At 41.4% G+C, this 19,559-nt stretch overlaps 1 protein-coding gene across 6 annotated transcripts in view; it reads left to right on the plus strand.

Moving 5' to 3' along the window:
* Window positions 1-3,985: 3,985 nt before the first annotated feature.
* Window positions 3,986-19,559, plus strand: part of LUC7L3 (LUC7 like 3 pre-mRNA splicing factor) — a 42,256-nt gene continuing 26,682 nt past the window's right edge. For all 6 annotated transcript variants that reach the window (XR_010561824.1, XR_010561825.1, XM_065415450.1 and 3 more), the window contains exon 1: window positions 3,986-4,190. Coding sequence is in view for 4 of the 6 variants with exons in the window: in XM_065415450.1 (XP_065271522.1) it covers window positions 4,092-4,190 (99 nt within the window). In the remaining 2 variants the exon portion in view is untranslated. The remainder of the gene's footprint in view (window positions 4,191-19,559) is intronic.

Raw genomic sequence — 19,559 nt, forward strand, 5'->3', positions numbered from 1 at the left:
ATTTAACATTTTATAAAGCTAACATACTGTGCAGCAAAGATCTAATTAACCCTGCATAATAAGAGATGTCTCTTCTTCTTTTAATTTTAAATTTATATATTGATTCTTTCTGTCTGTTACATTTAAATCAGATAGAGTCACACATTTCTGAAGAACATTAAAGACAACTGCATAGTACAGTATCTCTAGAGTGTTGCTGTTTCCTAAACTCTTCTCAGGGGGACTCTATTATCTGTGACAACTCTCTGACCTAGATTTTTAGTTCCTACCAACAGCCCTGCATGCAATTCCTGGCTGTAGCTGTCCTATTTGCTGTATAATTCATCAGATATATTCAGGCTCCAACTTGATTATTTTTATTCAACTAAAATGAATTATTGCTTAATATACAAAGAATTTGGAATGTAGAATATCTTCTACCACAACATTATGTATTCCTACTGCCCCAGAACTGCAAGTTGTTCTGCCTAGGTAGCTCCGCACCTATGTGTAGCCCCATTGAAATCAAGTGAAGTCTCCATGTGGGGAACATGGGTCCATCCAGCAGAAAAATTGGTAGGATTGAGGCCACAACAGATTCCACCAATTCACATTGTTTTTACTATTGTGCTAATTTTCTTTATTCATTCTAAGTCAAATAATGAGAGATATGGGAGAGAAAAACACTATTTCACATGCATCTGAAGAAGTGGGCTGTAGCCCACGAAAGCTTAGGCTCAAATAAATTTGTTAGTCTCTAAGGTGCCACAAGTACTCCTGTTCTTTTTGCGGATACTGACTAACACGGCTGCTACTCTGAAAACTATTTCGCAACTATCTTCTTATAGAACACAAGTTAAAATACACACTTAGGACTCCATCTTCAGGTCCAGCTGACCTGCACCAGCTGTATCATGGCATCTGGGGAGTCCTGCATGCCGGGAAAATTCATAACAGCTACGCTGAGCTAGAGCACATTTAAGGCCATTTTGGGCCCCAGGAGCAGCACAAAGGGGCTGTATTAGGGGCCAGAATCTGGCCCTTAGTCTAAAATAAACTCTATAGTCTGGTATAGATTTAATGGCCTAATCCTTACTCATGCAAATAGTTTCACTGAAGTAATGGGATCTCAACAGTAGTAAGAATTATTCAAGTAAGTAATTACATGATTATAACAATTATTTAGAGCTATTTAAAATAACTTGTTCTGTAATGTTTGATAGTGTAAAAATAAAGCGTCTATGGCCCTGATCCTGAAAGGAAAACTGTGGGAACAGACCCCTGGGCCTGCACACACTCCAGTGACTTCAGTAGGGTTTTGTGCAAGCACAGGGGGTCTACTGAGGCCCTGATTCTCTAAAGAGAATTACATATGTGACTAGTAATTAATTAAATCAGTAGAGCCACCTTTTTTACAAAACATGGAGACACAATCCACATAAAAATCTCATTTTTAAAAAGCAACTTTTTTTACCACTGTTTTGAGTAATGGACCTAATTCTTATGATTTTACATCAAGTTTATATGGGTAAGTACACTGACTTCAGAGGAGGTGCTCCTGGCATATACTAGCGCGAGAGCAGAATCACACCCAATATTTTAGATTTAATTAAATAATAGTAACTCTCTATCTCACATTACATCATTTATTATATATATTTACTTTTTGCACTTCATCCAACTTGAGACATTAAAATAGACTACAGTCATTTTTTACTTGTTTCTTAGTGTCATTTTTTGGTTCTCATGCATTAGCATCAGGCTGCAATGTTTGGATGGCAAACACTACAAAGGAATTTTGAAAGCAAAACAAAAAATAATTTTAAAAATATATGAGCAAATTTCTATTGCACTCTAGGACATACAATACCTGACACAGTCCAACATTTGTAGAGTTATGCCAGGCCTCTGTAATCAATGAGACAGTTTACATGAGTAAAGTTACTTGTGAGTTTTTCCAAAGCCACTATGGCCCCAATTCTCCTATTGGACAAGGCAGCATTAATGTGGCTCTGAGGGCAGGGTCAGGACCAGGGGTTAAAGAAAGAAGAAGCGGAGGACAACACAACTCTCTCTCCTTTCCAAAAACTAGAGAGGAGCATCTTTTCCTCCCCCTGATTTTTGTACACAGCACTCCCTCCATATCTTCCCCCTTCCTCCTTGGCTGTGGTGATGAAAGCACCTCCTTCCTGATTTGATCTATTTTAACCATTGATCAGGACAGATGTGTTGATGCAGCGATGAACATATTATTGATGCTCAATAATTAATGTAATAATTATAATCAACATCATAGGGATGGATATGTCTAAGACACAATGATATCTGAAGCCAGTGACATCTCTCAATGCTGTGCCATGTCACTGCGGCCTCTCATGAGGCCATGGCACCTCATTGTTCTGCACTGCCACCTCTCTCCACTGTGTTCTGTTTAGGGTTGCTATCTGTTCAGGTTTTCCCAGGATCACCCCTTTTTTTAAGATAGTGTCTCAGGAAATCTGTTAGTCCTCATGGTATATTGAAAGTCCTGGGTTTTGTCATCTGAGTCACCTCTCAGGCTGCTGCTGCATCTTCCTCCTCCTCCATGGTGCTAATGCTGCTCCTCCTCCCACCAGGCTGCTCCGCTGGCTCCCCAGCAGGAGCCCTTAAGCCACAACTTCTGTTTTCTACCAGACCAACAATCTGCTGAGAGCAGAAAAAAGAGCTCATGACATCAGCAACCCAACACCCATTCCTCACTCTGGTGGCTGTTGTTCTTGCCCGGGGGGGGCCCACTCCCTCCCAGGAACCATCTCCTTCCCCTCGTTCTGTGCTCCCCTTCCCAAATCCAGCTGTTTTTGTGACCTCAAAGGTGCCAAGTCTAGTTGTGTTGCGATGGTGCCACAATGTCTCTCAACAGCATGACTGTTCCTTTTCTGCAAAACCACCTGTGACTTGACAGCGAGACAGTTAACTGGAGTGAAGGTATGTCTACACTTAAAATGCTACAGCAGTGCAGTTGCACCACTGCTGGAGCGTTTAAGTACAGACCTACTTATGCCGATTGGAGGAGTTTTCCCATCACCATAGGTAATTCACCTCGCTGAGAGCAAGGCTACACTTACAATGCTGCATTGGCACAGCTGTGCCACTGTAGCGCTTTAATGAAGACACTCTATGCCGATGGGAGAGAGCTCTCCCGTCAGTGTAGTAAATCCATCTCCCCGAGAGGCGATAGCGATGTTGACGGGACAAGCTCTCCCGCTGACATAGCACTGTCTAAACCGGGGGTTAGGACAGTATAACTATGTCGCTCACGGTTTGGACTTTTCACACCCCTGAGTGATGTAGTTATGCTGATGTAAATCTGTAGTGTAGACCACATTCGAGGTGGTAGGTAGGTCAACGCGGTCAACCTAGCGCTGTCTACACAGCGGTTAGGTCGGTACAGCTACCTCTCTGGGGTGTGGATTTTCACACCCCTGAGTGACGTAGCTATGCCGATGTAAGTTCCTAGTGTAGACCAGACCTGAGTGGAGACAAGGCATGGGCAGTGGTACCTCCATGCAGGTTGCTGAGGTAAGCCGCTCCCAGCTGGGGGATGAAGGCTTGGCATTGACTAACTCCACCAAGGTTACAAACAACCTCTGTGAGGATCTTGCTGTTGGAGCACACCTCCCTCCCGCTGCAAAGCCCCGGCCTGCACGGCGGAGGAGGTGTCTTTCCATAGCGGGATGGGCCGGCTGACGCCATGGCCTGTCTCAGAGAGAGGCACTGCAACGCGAGGGGCTCCAAGCACATTTACTGCCAGCCTCCTCCCTCAGCATCGGGGTGCATGGGAGAGAGACACCTCAGCGAGGCCCTCGTCACAAAGGCAGCACCGCGCGCCAGCGAGCAAGGCCGGGGTTGAGGCCTATGTGACTGAGAGGCCCAAGCCCTGACAGGCCCCATAGGCTGTTAGCGAGAACGCGGGCGGCGCGCGTTGCATTCTGGGAAGAGCTAGGCGCGGCGCCGCCGCCGCCATTTTGTCTCTGTCACTCCGGCGGCAGCCCGAGCGAGCGGTCGGTCGGGGAAGGAGTGCGGGGGTGAAGGCGGTGGTGCTTGGCAAGGGGCCACTCGGGCATCAGGACACGATGATATCGGCCGCCCAGCTCCTTGACGAGCTCATGGGCCGGGACAGGAACCTGGCCCCCGATGAGAAGCGCAGCAACGTGCGGTGGGACCACGAGAGCGTGAGTGAAACGGAGCCGCCTCCTCCCCGCTCCCGGCCCCCAAGGCCTGGTTTTGTCGTAGTCACCCACACGCGCCGCGGAGGACCTAAGGGGCTCCGCCAGCCTGGGGAGGGGGCGGTGGCCGCAGAGACGAGGGAACTTGGGGTGGGGGCGCTTTCTGCGGGGCTCTGACTGGGGGGAGTAGGCTGGGGCCAAGGTTCTGGATCGGCCTGGGGCCCTTCATGGCTCTGGAGACCAGGAGCAGGCGGGAGGTTGGGAAGGAAAGTACGGAGGGCCTGGCTAGGCTTGGGTGGGAGGCGGGAGCCGCTATGAGGAATAGCCTGGCCGGATGGAGAGGATCCGTAGTAGCCTGACTGAGGAGGATTGGAAAGGAAGGGGTCTGCTCATACCAGGATTGGGGGGCGTGGGGGAGCTGGCCCGTGGCTCTGCTTGGAACTTAGTGCATGAGGGATTTCTCTTAACTATGTGAGGCGATTTGTGCCGTTAAAGAATTAATTAGTTGAGGAACAGGAGTGGGGCGGGGGTCTGCTTATGGCGGGGGTCGGAGGGGAGGAAGGATGATGGGAGGGTCTGTGTTGAGCTCTTTATGCGGGAGAGAGTTGTTTTGCCTCGGATGAAGGAAAAGTTTCTTAAAGTCTGTTTGTGCCTGGAATGTGGAGGGGTTGTTGTTTTTTAAGGGGTCGTTCCTGAGTTTGAGGAGGAGGAAGTCTCTGGGTAGGTCTTACTGTAGTTTGGTTGCGATGGGGTGGGAGATGAATAGTATAGAGGACGTGCTGACTAGCTAAAGAACACAGGATAATGAAGAACTTGAGCTCCTTTGGAAATGAAGATTTTGCTGATGTGAGAGTTTTATTTCCACAAATCAAATGTGTCTTGGAACTTCTGGATTTTTCATTTACAATATTGTTACTATTTAGCAATATACTTTAATATTTCCTTTATATGTGGCTGTGACATGTTAATTTCCTGCACTAAACTGCTCAGAAGAGGGTGTTTTTCCCCCTCCCAGATACTTTCTTGTTTTACTCAGTGGTATCTACCTTTAGAGTTTTTACTGTCACCCATCACAGTCGACTGTGTCAGCTCCTTCCCCATAAAATCAATAGCAAAGTTCCTAGTGGATTTCATGGAATCTCTGATACTTCTCCCATTTTGAGGTCAAAACTTTGCTTAAGATAGGGTTTTCAATTTTTGTAGGTTAGGATTTAATGGGTAGATCACAACACTGACACCCTGATAGACAAAACAATTGATATATTGTTTGCTTGGTAGAGGATGCTGAGTTTAAGGTTATAAAATTGTTTAAACATAGTGTTCCCACATTAATAACTTCCTGGGGAAAAAAGATGTTAAATGAAAAAGGAGCAATGTTTGTGAATTTCTTTAGTCACATCTGAATTGAGAGACTGGGAAATGACAGGTTCCCATTTTAAAATGGTCTAACCAGATGTTGAAAAGGACATCTCAACAACAAATTTGGAAAACTGATTTTGATTTAGAAAAGTTTATATCTGTTTACAAATTGCTTGTATAAAACGTTAAATCTAGAGGTCGGTATTACAGGAAGGATTCACAACTCAAGAAATATGCATGCTTTTCATAAAATTCTTATTTTATTTGAACATGTAATTCAGCCAGGCATTCAGTTCAAATTTCCCCTTGGTTTTGAGCTCAGAATGCACTGGTACTACTAGATCCTGGAAATTTGAAATAGATAAAGTGGACCATATCTATGCAGGTTTTGAGGGGATGGAGAGTGAGTGTGTGTGTGTTCATTCAAGTAAGGGAACTGTCACTTGAGTTAAATTAATGCTTTTGAAAAACATACATGTCTTTTGCCGTATAGACAAGGACTTGGAGGTCAGCCCTCAAGCTGCTACTTACCTGCTCTCTAAACAATAAAGTTATCCTCTTTGCAGTGGGGGGTCTGCTGCCATTCCCCTGGACAGTGGGAAGTTCGCAGACTGCTGTTTGAACCCTTTCCGTCTGGTAGGGAATGTGCTAAGATGTGAAAAAATTATCTAAATTATTTCTGCTTCCTTCCTGCTTTCATAGAAGCATTTGTGCAATTCATGTAAGCACCACACTAATGTATTTATTAAATGAACACTCCTTGAAATGCAGATTAGTGCAGTTAAAGGAGTGTGTGCTTCGCAGTCAATTGTAGTGTACTTATCAGAAACATAGCTGTGCCTCTGGGAAGCTGCCTATCCATATAATTTCTCTTATTTCTTTTACAATACAAGGGTGTTCTTTAGTTTTCCTGTGCTAATACAGGTCTAATGTTGTACAGTTCAAAAAAAAAAAAAAAATCAGGAAATGACTTGAATATTCTTTGTGCAACATGAAAATGTTAACATTGCTGTAGAAACCATAAACTTTGTGTTTCTTGTTTTTTAAATTTTAGCTATGTGACATTAAGGCTTTATCTACACTGACAAGTGAAAGACACAACTTTTGTCATTCAGTTGTGTTAAAAAACACACACACACACACACCAAAAGAAAAAAGTTTTGCTGACAAGTGCCAATGTGAACAGTGGTGAGAGCGCTCCTGCTGACAAAGCTAACGCCGCTCCTTGGGGGTGGAAGTTTTTTGTCAGCAGGAGAACTCTCTCCTGCCAACAAACAGCAGCTACACTGCGCGCCTTTTAATGGCATGGCTGTAGCAGCACAGTCTAAAGCGGCATAGTGTAGACATAGCCTAACAATGCATACAAATTCTCTTGCATTTATGAACTTCACTAATTGTAAAAACATAAATAAAGACTTTGGACTCTATCTAAATGAAAGGTATTATCTAGTGCAAGAGCAGTACATTTACAACAATGGATCTCAATATTCTGTAGGTCTAGAATCTCTTCTACATGGTTCAGGTAAGGTTAAAGCAAGGCTCCTATTAGAAGGTTGATTTTTCTGTCACATGCCAGCTTAGTTGAAAAACAATCAAACTGTTATTAGATAATAGTGTACTCTTGTCTTTTGGAAGTTTAAGAACCATTATCCTGTAATTGCCAAGAGTACTTTGGTTTTTGGTAGGAGGAGGATGAAAAGAACCATGCCCGAAGCATAGGCTGCTGTTAGCATTTTGGATTGGGTGTGTTTTCACTGGAGTTGGAAAACATTGCAAAGTGTGTGGGTTTTAGTACTTCAGAACAAAGTGAAAACTTACAATATAAAACATTAAACACTGTCATAATAGTGCTCATGAGGTTACTCATTTTTATGTCTGTCTTCTTTGTAATTTGTTTAAGCTATTTTGAAGTAATGTAGTAAGAACTGAATTGTGTGTGGTAAGTGGATCTTGGTTTGAAACTCCAGTGGAAAACATGCGTATCTTTAAACATTTCAAGGACAGATTTCACCTCTTTGTTTTTGTCAGACAGTTATAGATTTTACTTTGATTAACATTGACAAGAGTAAAGTGCACAGTAATGTAAAACTTTGAGATTCCTGTTGCCATATATAGTATACACCTCTACCTCGATATAACGCTGTCCTCGGGAGCCAAAAAATCTTACCGCATTATAAGTGAAATGGCGTTATATTGAACTTGCTTTGATCCACCGGAGTGCGCGCACATCCCCCCCCCTCCCCCCCGAGCACTGCTTTACCGCGTTATATCCAAATTCGTGTTATAACGAGATAGATGTGTATTTCAAAATAGCAGGAGATAAGGTTAGTTGTAGGTTTATGACTATCAGTTTTTTATTTTGTATGTAAGGTGAACTCAATGAGAGCTTAAATATATTAACGTATTTTCATCTTAACCTGGTCAGCATTAAATAAAATCCTACTTTCTGTTCTAATTGGGTGTTCATTACATAATCATTGAATCAGAATATATTTTTTATTTCTATAGATCCTCCCATGAAGGCAGGGTACCAAAAATACAAAGTATATTTGTAACTTATACTCTCTGGTGAGGCTATGGAACTGGATTACAAAACATGCCTCTGGAGTAGAGGTGTTGGTGAACCTTTCTTCGGGAGCGGCACAGCAAGGTTCGGTGGGGTGCAAGGATCTGACTGCTGTTGGGTAGAGCCATGTGTTAAAAAATGAAATAAAATGAGAGAACCTGGTTCTTCAGGTCTTTAGGGTGGGCTCACTCTCCAGGACCACCTGCTTAACGGTAAAGTTCTTGTCATGCTCACTTGAGCTGGGGGCACGCATGGGACATGAAGCTCCTAAGGCTTGCTCAGCAAAAAAAAATTGGGAACCTCTGCTCTAGAGCAGTGATACTCAAACCTGGGGTTCTCAAGTGTGAATAAAATGTTGTACATCTAATGAGGTGCTCCAAGGAAAATATAGCAATTTTGGGGGTCAGGATGGAGACAGGTATGGCCAAATAAATGTGGGTAGTAGTGACAGAGAGCAAGCCTTCTCAAATGACTGAACCCTAAATTCTCTGTATACTGAAAACTTAGTATAGTTTTGATAAAGGCATTAGCTGCTTATAAACATTGAATTTATTTTGCTTCTTAGTGGCTAACGAGGGATGTTTTAGGATCTAAATAGGTCTGATGCATTTAGAGCCCTTGAAACCACAGATTTTAATCCTCTCTCCTTTGTCCTTCAAAGGGAGATATATTGAGTTCTTTTCAAGAGTTATAGAATTTTGATTTTTCTAGGGTTAATAAGGATTTTATTTTATATAAGATTCTTTTAAACGATTCCCTCTGACCTACATGAACATTAAGGTCCCCATGGCACTTCCTCATATGAGGGGAATTTTTTCTAATGTTTCGAGTAGACACATTCAAGTTACTGGGTTTTATTCTGAGCACTGTCATTTAGGGCTTGTCTACATGGGAAAATTTACTGGCAGACCTGTATTAGTATAATTGTACGGCTGTAGTTTTCGTGGTTTAACTCCCCATGTGGACACTCTTATTCTGGAATAAATGTCTATGCGGGGATAGTTCTGCCAGTAAATTTAATTTCTCTGTGCAGGCAAGCCCTTGAATTGCTGTGGGAGCCATGGGTGAGTTACTTCTCTGTGCCTCCGTTTTCTCATCTGTAAAATGGGGAGTAATACTTGCCTACCACATAGACATGTTCAAGGATTAAGATTTCTGAACAGGTTTGAGATAATTGGATGTAAAGTGTTAAGTATTTCTTTGTGGCACTCTGCCATTCTAGAGTCTATTCAAATGTGAGACCTAAGAGTGAGAGAGAATTCAGCAGTATATTGGACCTTTTCCTTTCTATTGGGAGACTTTAGAACGTTCACATGTTGTAACAGTAAAAAGTTGCAAGACAATTGAATAAGTGCTAATTATATACATCGCTAACAAACCACTGTAGCATAACTTTTGGAGTGAAGGAATTTCCTAAACTGTGTTTAAAATACTGTTACTACGATGTGCCATAACCACAAATAATTTCTAATACCTCAGTTTTCCAGGAAAATGGCCCAACATAGTTAAGAGTTCTCATTATCTCTTATTCTAGTTAGATGTTGCATAGCATGAAAAAAGAAAAGCACCTGTTAGGAGAACTAGACAATGTGTAATCTCTCTCTTGCTATGTGGTTATAAGCATAATAGGTGCATATAGCAAAGTCTGTTGCTGAAGATTTAAGGGAAATTCTGAGTGGAGGGCAAAGTAATAGTTCCAAGAGTGGAAGAAATAATAAATACTGTAAACCTTCATGTTTAATTATGAACCAAATATAGGCATGGGTGGGGGGGGGGGGTTAGAGAGAAGAATTTGTGGCTTTAAAATGAAAGACTGGAGGGGGAACTCTGATGTTATTTTCATTATGACTCCACGTTGCTAGATCATGGAGTCATGTACCAGTGAATCAACAATTCAGGTTTGCAAGCAGACCGGAAAAGAGAAGTTGATTACCCTCAGGTTTGACTGGTGCAGAACCACAGCATTAATAGCATTTGGAATGGCTTACTATAGAGTAGGGTTTCTTTTTTTCTGCTCTGTGTTGGAAGTATCATTAGAATATAGTACTGTAAAAGATTAATATCCTCATGCTGTCTTTATAATTGTGTTGTGAGTCTTAAATCTGTAATAAAACCATACAGTGTAAGAAGTAGTTCTCTGGTTTTGATATTAGACTCTTCATTCATGGCACCAGCAGTGATGCAAGGGGAACCCAAATAGTATGATTGTAAGAGACTTTTGGGATCATCCAGTCTGATCCCATAAACATTAACTTCTGTTAGTTAAAGAGGCATCATTAAAACAAAATCTAAATTTTGGACTTTGACGACTTGAATCTCCAATACCATGCCATAAGAGAAAAATAATATCATCTTAACAGTAAGATGTGCAGTAGCTTACAACTGAACATTGACTTCATACAGCTTTGAAATTTTACTATGCAGAAGAAAAATGCTGCTTTTAACCATCTTAATTTAAATGAAACAAGCACAGAAAGTTTCCTTACCTTGTCAAATCTTTTTTTAAACTTTCCCTTTATTTTTTTAGTAGTTTACATTTAACACAGTACTGTGCTGTATTTGCTTTTTCTTTTCTTTTCTTTTTTCTTTTCTTTTCTTTTCTTCTTTGCTGCTGCCTGGTAGCTTACTTCCAGTTCGAAATGAGGTGTGTTTTTGACTGGTCAGTTCATAACTCTGGTGTTTAACCCTGAGGTTCTACTGTATACCACAACTTAATAGAGATACTTGGGGACCAACTCTCCTTCCATTTATGATTGAATGGACCAACCCTTCTTCCACTGGCAATTAAATGAAACTGTTTTGGCAACTATATCAGTTTCTTATGTGAAAAAGCAATATTGGGGAGAAATGTATTTTAGTTTCTTTTAATGCAGTACGAGGAGGGGTTGCACCATATGTTCAGCCAACTCTCTGGTAGTCTGTGAACTCCAGTTTGGAAACCACTGACTTTTATACTCAGTTGCAGATGATATTGAAGTTATGTTTGTCTTGGGGAGGAAAAGCTTGGAAGAACCAGACCTGAAGAAGAGCTCTGTGTAGCTCGAAAGCTTGTCTCTCTGACCAACAGAAGTTGGTCCTGTAAAAGATTACCTCAACCACCTTGTCTCTCTAAAGCTATTTTGTTAAAACTGCAAATGTTCCGTTCTGAGAAGAAATGGAGCAGGAGTTGGACTATAATAGCCTCCTAATCAATAGCTAGGAAGAAAAATTTAATTAAGCACAGTTCACAAATGGCCATAGATCCACTGCTTCTACTTCAGGGTAACACTGAAATGCTTACTTGGACTATTATCGGTTTCTCTTTGTTTGGGGGGAAAAGTAGTTAATATATTCATTCAAGATCTCTAGTGGTGAAAGTTCTAGTAAGTTTATGAAACAACAGTTTTGTTTGGTGTCCCTGTTAGAAGTGCATGAACCTGCTTCTAGTCTCTCTCAGCTCTGATAATCAAGGACCAGATTTTGTACCTGTTATCCTAACTTAAAATTTTTCTTGCACTCAGTTTTGCTTTGTGGAGGGGAAAGATAAAGAACCAATTGGTTAAATGCATGAAAATTTTTCATAAGGAGGCTACTAGAATATAAATATTTTTGGGGGGAGTTAGCTGTCTGATGACTGTAAAAAGATCCCCCTACCCCGTGATTCAGGCATACTGCATGAATTTTCTTCACTCAAGGGTTCCTCAAACCACTTGCTGAAAAAATCTGTGTAGTTCAATATTTACTTTATACTAATGGAAGTAGTAATTTTTTTCTTCTATACCAGTTCCTAGTGGTAATTTATAACATGGTGTAACAAACAAAATTGCCTGCTTTGGAGCTCTCATCTGATTTTAAAAGTGCAAGTCACATTTTCAGCTCTTGAAATCTTTCTAGGTTGGGAGGTATGGCTTTTTTTTCACTCTCCCAAGTCAGGGAAGAGAAAGTAAGCTGCTGTTTTGTGTGCATGCGTGTGTGTGTACAAAACTTTTTTTGTACAACACGGAGCACATGCTATTACTGGAGTCAGAACATTTAAATATAGCCACATATAGCTCAGGATGACTACCTGAGCGGGCTGCTTGCCCTTCTGTGGGGAAAAAATAGGGCTTCTCAAGCATGCCATTTTTAAAAGGATGGGATCAAGGTATTCATTCATAGTTTTCCATACATTCATAACTAATATAGCACTTAGAATCTTGAAGTGAAGTTTCCTTAATAAACCTTTCCCCCTTTTCATTATATCAATACATTGGTTTCTTAGGTACAGTAACTCCTCACTTAACGTTGTAGTTATATTCCTGAAAAATGCGACTTTAAGCGAAACGATGTTAAGCGAATCCAATTTCCCCATAAGAATTAATGTAAATGAGGGGGTTAGGTTCCAGGGAAATTTTTTTTCACCAGACAAAAGACTATATTATATAGATAGATATACTGTGTGTGTGTTTTTATATATATATGTTTTAAACAAACAATTTAATACTGGTACACAGTGATGATGATTATGAAGCTTGGTTGAGGTGGAGGAGTCAGAGGGTGGGATATTGGAGGATGGGGTAAGTGGGGTGCAGGAACAGGGTGGAGGGGGGCGCCCTGACAGCCCCCTCTTCCTCTCCTCCCCCCCACAACAACAGGAGTTTTGGGGAGCAGCTCCAAGGCAGAGGGCAGGAGCAGCACATGGCAGTGGGGGGAGGGGCAGCTGAACTGCCAGCAATTGATAGCCTGCTGGGCAGCTGCTGCACAGGGAACTTAGGGGAGCGGGAAGCTGATAGGGGGGCTGCCAGTCCATCTTGGTTCCAAGCCCCCACCAGCTAGCTGCAACAGGCTGCTCCTCCTGCAAGCAGTGGACGAAGCAGGTGGCTGCCAAATGACGTTAGAAGGGAGCATTGCACAACTTTAAACGAGCATGTTCCCTAGTTGATCAGCAACGTAACAACGTTAACCAGGATGACTTTAAGTGAGGATTTCAGAGTAGCAGCCGTGTTAGTCTGTATTCGCAAAAAGAACAGGTTCTTTTTAAGTGAGGAGTTACTGTTCTTGAAAGCAGCACAACAAACAGTTGACCTTGATCTTCAATTTTGATTTTTTTTTTTTTAAATAATACTTGAGAGATACTCCTGTAAGAACAATTACCTGGACTGCATCAACAACTGGTCTTACAAAGATTTTGACCCTACCAACCTTGGCGCAGGTACAGCCAAGAATTTTTTGTGATATTGTATTTAAAAAGGAGATAAGGCTTGGTTTTGGTTTTACCTGCCAGGAAGCCCACAGAGCACAAGCTAAAATTTTCAAATGTTGGTCCTTAAAGATAGGCAACTAAATCCATATTTAGGCACTCATTATGTAAATGACCTGATTTTTGAGCTGCTGAGCTTTTGTCACCCACTTTGGAAAAATCTGCCCATAGGTTATAGCTACACATCTTGTCGTGTAAGATGTGGGCTTGAAATGATAGGGCTCTGTTTTTGTTTTTTGTTTTTTTTAAATCACAGATGATACCAGCATGATTAGATGTTATGCCTGCTCTTTCACAGTGCCATCTAATTGTACTGAAGCCTGCTCAACTTTATCCATGCAGCTTTTCAAGACACTGACCCTCCTGGATCAAGCCATCTAATTTGGCACCCATCAATACTATAATTGACTTGGAGTAAGTCTCTATGTGTGCTACATTTGTTTCAAGCTCCTCCCTACCCCCCCCCCCCCCCCCCCCCCCAGGACTTCACAGTGCTGGAAGCTGGAAAGTTATTTTCAAAGAGCATCTTTGTCTTATGTGTGATAGAATTGAGTTTTAGGTTACTTTAAAAAAATCTTGACATGTATTCCTACTCCTTAGAATCATACCTCCATTTCCTCCTCATCTTGTTTGATAAGGAAAAAGTCTTTGTGCCCTTTATTGATTTTGTATGACATATAAAACCACTTCACTATTGTTTGGGGGCTGTTAAGGTTGTTCTTACATTGGAAATACTGGTATTTGTCTTCCCAGTTTTTGCTAAAAAAAACAAAGTTGGTTTAGTAGCATCACAATAGCCTTAATATCTGAGCTAAGGTTTTCCCAGCTCTCAGATTGAGGTGGGAGCATATGTCATGTTAGATATAGGGCTGTCAAGCAATGAAAAAAAATTAATCGCCGTGTTAAACAGTAATAGAATATCATTTATTTAAATATTTTTGGATGTTTTCTACATTTTCAAATATATTGATTTCAATTACAACACAGAATACAAAATGTGCAGTGCTCACTTTCTTTTTTGATTAGAAGTATTTGCCCTGTAAAAAAACAAAAGAAATAGTATTTTCAGTTCACCTAATACAAGTACTGTAGTGCAATCTCTTTACCGTGAAAGTTGAATTTACAAATTTAGAATTATGTACAAAAAAATGCATTCAAAAATAAAACAATGTAAAATTTTAGAGCCACTCAGTCCTACTTCTTGTTCAGCCAATTGCTCAGACAAACACGTTTGTTTACATTTGCAGGAGATAACGCTGCCCGCTTCTTGTTTACATTGTCACCTGAAAGTGAGAACAGGCATTCCCATGGCGCTGTTGTAGCTGGCATTGCAAGATATTTACATGCCAGATGCGCTAAAGATTTATACGTCCCTTCATGCTTCAACTGCCATTCCAGAGGACATGCGTCCATACTGATGATGGGATCTGCTCAATGATAATCCAAAGCAGTGCGGACTGATACATGTTCGTTTTCATTATCTGAGTCAGATGCCACCAGCAGAAGATTGATTTTCCTTTTTGGTAGTTCAGGTTCTGTAGTTTCCGCATCGGAGTGTTGCTCTTTAAGACGTCTGAAAGCATGCTCCACACCTCGTCCCTCTCAGATTTTGGAAGGCACTTCAGATTCTTAAACCTTGGGTTGGGTGCTATAGCTGTCTTTAGAAATCTCACACTGGTACCTTCTTTGCGTTTTGTCAATTCTGCAGTGAAAGTGTTCTTAAAATGAACAACATGTGCGCATCATCTGAGACTGCTATAACATAAAATATATGGCAGAATGCGGGTAAAACAGAGCAGGGGACATACAATTCTCCCTGAAGGAGTTCAGTCACAAATTTAATGCATTATTTTTTTTAACGAGCATCATCAGCATGGATTAATGATTAATGTTGCCCTTGATTGTTTCTCTTCAAAGGAAGACATTCTTCTTATCACTAAGTAGGATTATGGTTAGAAAAATGGCATTTTACTCAACAAATCTGCTTTCTTAATTGCTTGTTAGTGAAATCAAAAAAATACTTTACTACTATTAGTACCACAGAACCAATACTCAGATACTCAATACTGAGATGGATTGTTATCTGGCTCAGACATTAATAGACTAGTTAATTAATTTTCAATAAGAAATTTTACTGGTGGTGAAGGATAAGCCAGTAAGAAGTCAAGTCAGGTTTGATTTGAATATCCCAGGTTGAGGTTGCCAGTTAGCGTATAAAAAGTCTTCATACTTGTAATTGAGCAAACTTGCTGTAGCATCACTGAGAGAAAAACATGCCACTTTTAGACTCACTATTCAGAGTAGACATGCACTTTATAATGAAAGAATTGTATTTTCTCATTACTTCAGAAATTGTAAGAAGGAATGGGCGAGTCTCTGTCCTCCACATAAGTGGGAGAATTTTAGAAATCAACTATCAAACTGAGTTTGAAGTGGGAAAATACAATGTTTGGGGTGCAAACAGAGTCCAGTGTGTTACTTTTTAGTGTTTTGCAGGGATCATAGTATGTATGTAGTATCACAACGGTAGTTATTTACCTTTAATTAATTGACTTTCAGTTAATTCAATGTAATTTAATTGTAAAGGCTATTTTCTATTGTTCCCTAGCAAATACCCAGACTAACCTCTCAGGTAAACTACAACCTTTGTAGGCTGGAACAAATATCTGGAGAATGTCCAGACTAGGCTTTACAAATGTGTTAACTACTTCAAGTTAATTGGCAATCAGTTTGGTAGAGGTAAAATCTCTAGTGTAGAACTAATTATTTAAAGGTGACCTTTGGGCTTTTTGTGGGGGTAGGGGTATTTGAGTGAGCTTGATTTTTTTGTTTGCTGCTTTATGATGTATAAAGAGTCTGAAAGTTTTTGTGTCTTTTACATTACAAATATCAAGAAAGTCAAGATTGGTCTTTCTTTGCTGGGAGACGTGGAGGAGAAGAGGGGCTTTCAGATCTTAAGTTAATACAAGGAGCAAGAGTATAGAACCTTTCCAACCTAGTCAGGAGCTGAATTTCCAATCTAAAATGCAAGCTTTTTTTAACACCTTTTGTTGTCAGAGGATGTAGAAGAAATAATGTTTGCAGCCTTAATTTTCCATATTAAAAAGTAAAAAAGGCTTCTTCTTTTTTTTGCAGGTCACCTTTAAATAAAGTTTTTAAAGGCATTACTGTGAGGCCTGGAAAAACAACTGGATAATAAACTAGGTAACTTTTTAGATATTAGTGCCCCCGACCACAGCTCAAAATCTACGTACCACAAAGAAGTAGGCTGGGTTTGAGTCAGGGTGGGTTGATTAGATTAAAGTGCCTTAAATCAGTAAGGAGGAGATCTTGATTTAAATATTTTTTCCAGTTGTACTTTTTAGTTATTTTCCTAGAGAAAGGTTGATTCTTGTTGGTTGGTAACCATTAAAACATGTTAATTTGTAACTTTATATATATATATATATATATATAAAAAGCCATGTCTACACTACAGACTTTGGTCGATGCAAGTTATGTCGGCATAAAGCCGCTCTTAGTATATCATTTGTATGCATGCACACTTGGCTTCTTGAGTTGGTGCTGCACATGCTTACCAGGAGTGCATGTGGCGATGCATAGTGTGGTGAACCGTGGATAGGTATCCCAATGTTTGACCTGCTACTGGCGCTGTCTTTTGGGAAGTTTTGGCAATGCAGGATGGGACAGAAATGTCGCACAGGGGTGTGTGGGAGCAAGGAATCAACTTCCCAGCATGCAACTGTTTCCATCTCATAATGTCATCTATATCCCATAATTTTTGCACCTTTTAAAAAAATCCCACGGACCTGCACAGACTTCCTCACTGTCCACCATCTCTGACAGAAGCATGGTGCCTGCACAGCTCTGCACTATTGTCATAAGTGTTGCACGCATAGGACGCACAATCCTGTGGTATTTGCAGAGCCGTAAGAAGAACCGAATCGGTGTGGAATATGACGATTTCTTGGATGACAGATTGCTGTGGGACATAGGGAGGACCAATTCGAAGTCGGTGGTGTTCACGGAGCCGCTGCCAATATAGAGCTCCGCCTCTGGGCTTGAGAAACAAGCACTGACTGTTGGGATTGCATAGTAATGCAGGCTGCTTGGGGTGATGAGCACTGGCTGCTGAACTTTTGCATATGGAAAGCCACATTCCTGGATCTGTGTGCCAAGTTTGCTCCAGCCCTCCAGGACAGGGACACCAGAATGAGAGCTTCATTGACAGTGGAAAAGCAAATGGTGATCGTAGTGTAGAAACTTGCAGTGCTGGATTGCTACTGGTCAGTGGGAAATCATTTTGGAGTTGTAAAAGCCACTATGGGGGCCGTTGTCATGTAAGCGTACAAGACCATTAATTGTCTCCTGCTATGCAGGACTGTGACTCTCAGCAATGTGCAGGACATAGTGGAAGGATTTGCAGTAATGGAGTTCCTGAACTGTGTGGTGTAGCGATAGATAACATGCCTCTTCCCCACAGAGTACATCAACAGAAAGACAGAAAGGGCTACTTTTCTATGGTTATGCAAGCATTGGTGGATCACTGGGGCTGTTTCACCGACATCAGTGTTGACTGGTTAGGGATGCTCGCATCTTTAAGAACACAGGACTGTTCAGAGAGCTACAACCAGGGACTTCCTTTCCCAACCAGCAGATTACTATTGTCGTTGTTTACCTGTCAGTAGGGATCCTGGGCAACCCAACCCACCCTTGCACCCCCTGGCTCATGAAGCCATACAGCTGCCACTTTGGCGGCACCAAGGAAAGATTCAGCTACCAGTTCAGCAGGTGCAGAATGACATTGATTGCGTTTTTGGTAGATGGAAGGGACGCTAGTGTTGTTTATTCACAAAGATTGGAACTCAGTGAAAAAACATCCCAATGACTATAGCTGCCTACCGTGTCCTGCATAATATCTGTGAAGCAAAGGGGAAAAGTTGCTGTCAGGGTGGAGGGCAGAGGTGGAGTGGCTGTCTGCTGAGTTTGATCAGCCAGACACAAGGACTACTGGAAGAACTCAAGTGAGGAGCTAGGTGGTTCAGGAAGGCTTTGAAAGAGCACTTCAACAGCAAGCCACAATAATGCATTCTGGTGTACTACGCTCTACCTTGCTGTGTTGTTTTGGGGCCTGTAAGAAATTGTGTGGTGCTTGTACATCTGACTGTACCACTATCAGTGCACCTATTCATTTTCCTGTGCTTGCTGCACATTTATGATTATTACACTGTTAACTGATCCTGTGAATTGTCACAGTTTAGTAAGTGGGTTCAGAACTGCTAAGCGCTCTGCAGCATATGTTGTGAACTAAAAGATTACTTGTTTTCCAGATAATAGAATTTTATTCAGTAACAAAACCAATGCAAAAAATAAAATCTGTGTAACTTAAAAGTAAATACATTAAAAACTACTATATTACTGGAACAGAACTTAATGAGGAGAAAGAACATTCATGTACATTTTACCTACACATACACCGACCTGTGAAAGCCACGGTTGCTGTATGTGAAGTCGTGGTTGTCCTTAATGCCCCCCTGATGCCACGTGGAATGTTGGGGGGAAGGGTGTAGGTAGGTGCCTTAATGCAGTTCTACACGGACTGCAAAGGGAGGCGAGCCGATGATTGTTGAACTGAGATTCTACAAGAGTTTGCATTATCTGTGTTTGCTGCTAGAGAAGCCCCATTATGTCCTGTGCATCTCACTCTTCTTTTCCTGCAGGGACTCTTGGGCCTTTCTCTGTCTGCTCTTTCTTTCTCCAGGGTGTCTGCTGCGTTGACCCTCCAGACCTTTTGCTCATGGTCTGTCGCAGCATTGGCTTGCAGGATCTTATTGAACATGTCATCCCGATTCCTCTTCTTTTTCTTCCTTACTTGTCTCAGGTGTGAAGGGGAAATCCCTCAAGGCTGCTACCGCAGCAGGTGCAAATAAAACACACAGGTACCATGTTGGCATAGTCACAACGAAAAGTGAAATGTGATATTCATTACTCCCTTCCCTCGCTTCCCTACAGTTTTCAACAAAATATGCTTATTGACACTTCTGCTTCTGAGTGCTTGTGCACAGTGCCACTCAAAGCAGCTGTGGTGAGTATAGCCCACCAGGGGTGAGGGAAATGAGGCAGGAATTGCTCAGTTGCCTGAAACTGAGTATAGGGCAACAACAATGAATATATTGGCACCTGCAGAGGATGGTGATTTTAGCTGATACCCTCACTTCTGAGGAAAACAAAG

This window comes from Emys orbicularis, chromosome 13 (genome assembly GCF_028017835.1).
Source record: "Emys orbicularis isolate rEmyOrb1 chromosome 13, rEmyOrb1.hap1, whole genome shotgun sequence".
NCBI classification, from domain to species: domain Eukaryota; kingdom Metazoa; phylum Chordata; order Testudines; family Emydidae; genus Emys; species Emys orbicularis.